Source organism: Protopterus annectens, chromosome 17.part0 (assembly GCF_019279795.1).
Source record: "Protopterus annectens isolate FY-2018-M chromosome 17.part0, PAN1.0, whole genome shotgun sequence".
Lineage (NCBI taxonomy): Eukaryota > Metazoa > Chordata > Ceratodontiformes > Protopteridae > Protopterus > Protopterus annectens.
In genome coordinates, this window is record NC_056751.1 from 761,932,271 (window position 1) to 761,939,169 (window position 6,899).

A 6,899-nucleotide genomic window follows, 5' to 3' on the forward strand; every position below is an offset into this window, starting at 1 on the left:
AGTAGGGTGCTCAGAACACTAAATGACATCCAAACTGAAACATTTCTGAGTATTTTAATATAATGCTGTAATATTTTAGTCATTGTTGTAGTGTTTACATTCTGCCAACCTCATCCTTTCTGCATAGGAAATACTAATTAGGAAAGCAACAAACCTGACAGCAGACTTCATTTATGACTTAACAACCTCATCTAAACAAAAGAAAGAATATAAGTATGCCAGTATTTAATACAAACACATGAACATTAAAACATTTCCTGATTAGAAATTAATTTCCTGTATTTCCAAATTGCCTGGTTTTCATAATATTGTTTTAATTTGTGCATTTAGATAATGTTATGAGGAGTAAGGAGTTGAAAATCAAGTTAGAAAGTTTTATTGAGAAGCATTATTCACATTTTGAATAGTAGAGAGAAAAATGTCAGTCATTCCAGCTTTATAAACAAGTCAAAAACGGTCAATGATGACCAAGAAGAGATGAAAGGTCAGCTGGAAAGCCTATCCATTCTGGAAGAAAGGCAGAGTCTTCTCTAAACTCTCTTCTATAGGGTGAGTTGGGAAGCGTGAAATTGCCAAGGTAGACAGTCTCACCACCAGCCAAATATGCAGCCCAAAAGCCAAAAGTCCCAATAGTCAGGACAGTATGATTGCAGTGGGCAAGAATAGAAAGGTCTTTCCCTGGTGATGACTCATCTCCTGCATGTAGAAAGTGTACATCCCCCATAGAGGCATTAATGTTATCTTTGCACCAGTCCATCCCATTGCTGGCAACCACAAAAAGGGCATTTTGGTACTTATTGCGGAAGTAGGACATAGCCTTTTCTAAGTATACCCTGTCTGCTATCACCCCTTTCCACTGATGAGGCATGACATGGACATAATCTCCCCTTCGAACATGTACAGCAATGAAGGTCACATTTTTATAATCACCTTTTATTTTCTGAAGATAGTTGTTAGCTTCCTCTTTGATGTGATCATGGAAGGTGAATTCCCCAAGAATCTCATCTCTAAGATGGTGGAAAATTGTCCATGAGCAGGGGGTTCCAGTTAGTCTGACATACTTCTCAGAGAACCGTGTGTATTCAGGAGCCATCCAGTTATACACTTTGTATTCTCTCCATGAAATCCCTTTAACCTCTTCTCCATTGATTGTAGGCATTGTGATTCTGAACAGTGGTGATAAATAGTTGAACATCTCTGGGATTATATATGCCTTCCACCTATTTATTTTTGACAGCGCATATAATGTTGCATACTCTCCCATCTGGTTGCCCAGCCGCCCAACTGAATTTATGATTAGCATACCTTTATCCTTTCTAATAGCATTGATTTCAGACAAGACATCACATCTCTCTTCCCCTAGTTTCTCTCCAGTGACATGGGACTTGATTACAACGTGGAAAGCCAGAGAAAAAAACAAGATTCCAAAAAAGCAAATGATGAAAAAAGTTACTTTCAGCTTCATCATAATACGATATATTTGTTTTGGTTTCTTCATGTTTTTCCATAGTCTTCTCATATATGTTTTCCTTACTCTGTTAAAGGAAGTGAAGAAAAAAAAAAACAAAGTAATTTGCAGTTCTGGTTTCCTAAACATTTATCCTATATTTTAATTTATAAGAAGTGTGCTTTGCACTGACCAGATCATTGTTGTAGTTTGCACATTCACTTTTATTAATATGGTGACCCCCCCCCCCGGATTTGTATGCTACCCACTTGGTGCACAAGTATGAACATTATAAAGTGCACTGTATGAAAAAATAGCTTATAGAAATAGAACAAGGGAAGGAAGAAAAACAAGAAATAAAATAAAAATTGGCAATTCCTGTAACTATCTTTATATATCAATACATCACTGGAATAGCCCTCAGCGCCTTTTTTGGTCTGTTAACCTACACCCAAATATGTTCTTTCATTACAACATCCACTGCATGAATATAACAATAACATGTTAAATCAAGCTGCAATTGAGTGAGAAAATATTTCCATGAAAGTTGCTATTTTACCCAAAGATTGCATGGCTTCATAGAAGGTTATACTAAGAAAGGGAGTTCTGGAGGTGAAGCTCTCTGCTTTAGGATGAGGGGGTCTTGGGCCCTCACCACCCAGGCCTTAATTTCTACATGAGTTGTGTTTTGAATTTTGCAGCAAAGTGCAATCTCTTAATCTCATTGCAAATAAACATATACTGTTCTGCGAATATACTGTAAAGTCTTGGTAGAATCATGCAACAATATGTGAATATTTCTAGAATTAAGAGAGTTCAGCAAAATTATGTAGCAAAATGTGATTTTGTCAAGCATTTATTTGTCAAATCTGAAAAAGATGTTTCATTAAAAAACAGACTTTTAATCTGAGGCAACCTCATACTGAAGGTCCTTCCTTTCTCAAAGATATGGCAGTCTAAGAGTTGATCATATGAATTAGCATTGACATAGAATCTGCATTCCCAAAGGTTTCAGAGAGCTTTACTGTGAACAAAATACTAGGCTCAAGGGAGTAAGTTCTTATATGGATGTTTTTGACTGAGACTGTCTTATGAAGCAGCATTCTTAAGTCTTTCTTATATGTAGTATATTTCCTTATCCCCACCATCGTGCTGCTGGCTATGAAACACATTCGGCGTTCCGGTTTTCGCCGTTTAGGTGTTTTGCTCTGTATGTGCAGTGATGTAAATGTGTCGATGTACATACATTCGCTATTGTGATCTTTCGGTCTAGTCATATAGACCCTCTGAGACAGGTATATTCACACTATACCTGTCAACTGCCAGAATTTTGCAGCTTTTTGTCTAATATTTTTGCTTTGTTCATAGTAAAAGTTGTGTTTTTCTGGCAAACCATTGTGGACTGCAGTCACTAAATCACAGGAGCATAAGATAATAAGTAACACAATGCAACTGAGCCTTGTGACCATTTGCAACTTTATAGTGCCCACACTCAGACAAAACCTCCTTTCTCAAGGAGGGTCAGGCCCAATTGCCTATTTCCCATTTGAAGGAAGAGAATGTGTCACACTGCTTAATTTACAATGTGGGTCTATTCCAGTGGTGGGGAGGGCATTGTGTAATGAACCCATATCTCCTACTTGTTTTATTTATCTGCTAGTGAATATATAGATTCCTTGTTCTATTATTTGCAGGACTAGCTGAATTTTGAGGATACAAAAGACCCTGGACTACTGGGTCCCTAATGGCTCAGAAGGATAGGCATAGCTCACCTCTCAGGAGTCTACAGTACACTGAAAAAAGGGGCATTGCTTTTAGCCTTTCCTGGTAGCTTGGGGTTTAAGCTGGAGTTTTTCTAATTGTTTGATATGTCTAATGAGGTACAGCCCAAATGGAGTATTATATTCAATAAATGACTTAATAAATGCTGAGTATAACCTCTTTGGATCTGGAAGATATCCCTTTTGTGATCAGCTGTGCTAAGCAGAAGTACTTCCTGACTACTGTCCTTACATAATGATCAAAGGAGAGAGAATTATCAATCCAAGTACCAAGGATTCGAACAATCATGCTGTGAAACATCACAATGACAACAACCAGCATGCTGGCTATGATAGGGAAGTGCGGCCATACCCCAGCATAAGGCCAAGGCAGCAGAAGCACATTTTCAATACTAGAGACATATCTGATGACATTACAGGTCTCTGCATGTGCAGCGCTGCATCTCATTTAAGAAAAGCTTTCTGGATTACAGACACAAATCACAAGCCAGTGCTCCAGGGACTATTTTTCATCATCTATAACACACAGCAAAATATTTATTTTAGGATTATGATTAGTGACTACATGCACAGTTTCTTTATTAGCAACCATTTACTTTGTTTGACCTGCACTAACCCGCCAGACAGCCTTGCAGGAAGTCATCTCACTTGACGCAATGATACAGGTGAAATGTGGCAAATGTGGGAATCATGGGAACTGCCTAGGTGATAAAAACTCACATACATATTACAGATACTCTACTGTGCATTACAGACCACCTTACCAGTTCAGGGAGTGGTAGCCTTACCTGTTCACATACATCTATGAGTAGGGTCCAGGTAGGGCATTTAATGCTACATATGTGCATTCCATGGCACCGAGTGCCTTAGAGGTGTGTACAATGTCAGACTGCCCTTGGGAATGCGATATGCTCTTTCACATGAAGAAGCACAATGTTGGAAGAACTGTCAAGTATTCATGAGTCAAATAGATACAATATACTTGGGTCTACTTCATTTCACTGAAAGCTCATTTCAATGAAACTCAGTTGCCTGCGCACAATTCACTGAAAGCTCACGTCACTGAAAACTCATTTGACTGAAGCTCATTTCATTGAAAGTTATATATGGCCTTTTCCCCACTGTAGTGAAATCCTGGAGTTAGTATATAAAGTAAGGGGGTTAGGGGGCACAACTCCCCACATTTGGGGTGCTTGAGGGTGCATAGCCCCCCACATAATTTGGTTAAATATTGTCTTCTGGAAAGAGTTATTCAGTGGACTTGTGAGTATCCATGTCTATGGTTTTAAACATTTAAAATAGGTGGGGGGCTATGCCTCCCACATCCCCAATGTGGGAAGCTGTGCCCCCCACAATGCCCCTTACTTTATATACTAAGTCCACGATCACACTACGATGGGGAAAAGGCCATATATAACTTTCAGTCAAATGAGTTTTCAGTGACATGAGCTTTCACTGAGTTGTGCACAGGCAACTGAGTTTCAGTGAAATGAAGTAGACCCATATACTTAACTTGTACTTAGTTAGTCAATGAAAAGTCTCAGTAGCCAAGACAGTAAGCACTACATATACCTTGGTCTTCACAGTGATAAGAACCCCATACATTCCACTAGATTCAGCATGAGGCAGCACGTGCCTACCAGGCTCCTTACGTGGACATGATCTACACAGAAACTGCTGATTGTCTGCTAGTCAGTTATGTTATGGTATGTTATCTGCTGCCAAAGTCCTCAATTTTGCTGGGGTCTGCAATGAAACATAACTAAGCCATGACCTGTCACAGATATAACAAACAAGTGCTACTGAGCACAGAATGCTGCCACTGCGAACATTATAACAAAACTGAAATCCGACATTTCTCATATTCGTGGAGAGTCTCACAGTGAAATGTGAAAGCTCAAATCATGTTGACCAATTGACAACTTTCACTGAGTGCCTGTTGATTAAAAAAAAAAGGCCAAAACAACTTTCAGCAATCTTCTTTCAGGAAGAAGACTCTCTGCATACTCCATTGGAGAGAGGATGCCAACCCCCCCCCCCCCCGCAAAGGTAACCAGCATGAATAACTTTTCCAAAGCTAACTTTGGGCTCCTAAAAACAGAGGTGGCTAACTTCATGGCATCCATGTCAATGGAAAATAGATGCATGACTGCCAAATCATACACCAATGCACTGTACAAACAGCAGAACCAAGATGCTCGCCTCCAAAACAATGAAGCCAATCTGGTGGTCCCCTGCCCATAGACACCAGAAGCTGTTAAAGACTAGGTGGGGGTGGAGGGTGAGAGGGGCACTTAGTGATCTAAAAAGGGCAATTTTTTATAACTATTTAGTACCACAACATAGGTTCACTTGGAGGACATTTTAAGCTTAGCCAATTCCCTTTTGGTGCTTGAATTAACATTTTCTGATTGGTCTTAGCTATCCCCATGGCTGATAATTGTATATTAGCCATAGTGAGAATAACTGTGATCATACCATAGATAATTTGAGGGGATCCATGTAAAGGATGCAGCATTTAGGAACTGCCTCTATCCATTAGTGGCATGAGGGAAATCCTGGAGTACATTTTCTATTACCCATCCTTAGATCCAAGTTGCATTTGTATATGGATGGATGAGCTTTATTTTATTTTTATGGCTAGTCTGTTCTAGAACAGTGTTAGCCTCTGTGATATATATCCATCTCTCCACAACATTCAGTTTAGATACCTGGACTGAGTATTTCTGATGCCATTTGACTTGCTGATGTTCAGTAAGTCCATCTGTATTAGGTGTTAGGATTCCTTGTATGCCAGACATGTCACCTCTAAGCACTCTGTATGATACTGAGTATAGTAATAAATCTTTGAGGTGATCCTTGGAGGTGGTCCATGCAAGACCAATTGTTTAGGACTTGTATCCTTTTAGTAAGGTACCTCTAAAGGTATTCCAATTATTGATGGGGGTGGACAAATACATGCCAAAGTGGGCATTATACAAAATGATTGACCTAATGAGAGCTTTGTAAAGGGGGACAACAACATCTCTAGATCTAATCACAATCAATTTGGTTATAAGCTGTGCAATATAGTAAGTCTTATTTATGACTCTGGGCACATGTTGGTCAAAAGTTAGGTCACTGTACACACAAGTTCCCAAATGCCAAACAATTGGGTCAGTTCTCAGAGTGCATTGTCATGATCTTGACACCAGTTATTATTTGGGACAAGCCTTCCTGCATGATGGTTAAGTTATTTAGGGATTCAATAACTGCTCCTGGAGTGCAGTCATCTCAAACGTAGCCGGCCAAAGCCCGTTGGTATTTCCTTTTACTTTTGAGCTGTATATGCCAAACAGAAAAAGTCTCAGCACCGAACCCTGGGGGACTCCACTGGTGACTGGTCTCTTACCCCATTTTGACCTCCTACATCCTGTGAGCAAGTTGGCAATCCAGCTAGTGATGCAAGTGTTTGCTCCGACATTATTCATCTTTTGTACTACACCCGAGTTGGGGATTGTGTCAAAAGGTTTGGCCAGGTCAAGGTAATGTGTTGTGAACTGTTTTATCTTCATCCATTGCTTTGGTTAACAAGAGTAAAGCTTAAAATTTGCCCATGATTTTGAGCCTTTCACACTTTCCTCTGGGCTATTTTCAAACACATTTTTAGGGCCATGCATACATGTATGCAT

At 39.5% G+C, this 6,899-nt stretch overlaps 1 protein-coding gene across 1 annotated transcript; it reads right to left on the minus strand.

The window, feature by feature from the left end:
* Window positions 1–326: 326 nt before the first annotated feature.
* LOC122791731 (galactoside alpha-(1,2)-fucosyltransferase 2-like) lies at window positions 327–1,482 on the minus strand. The gene has a single exon (XM_044059636.1). The coding sequence runs from the start codon at window positions 1,466–1,468 to the stop codon at window positions 458–460; it is 1,011 nt and encodes a 336-aa protein (XP_043915571.1). The 5' UTR covers window positions 1,469–1,482; the 3' UTR covers window positions 327–457.
* Window positions 1,483–6,899: the final 5,417 nt, after the last annotated feature.

What these genes read in the sequence shown, in the direction of transcription:
- LOC122791731 (XM_044059636.1), bottom strand. Translation starts at nt 1,468, where the DNA reads ATGATGAAGCTGAAAGTAACTTTTTTCATCATTTGCTTTTTTGGAATC.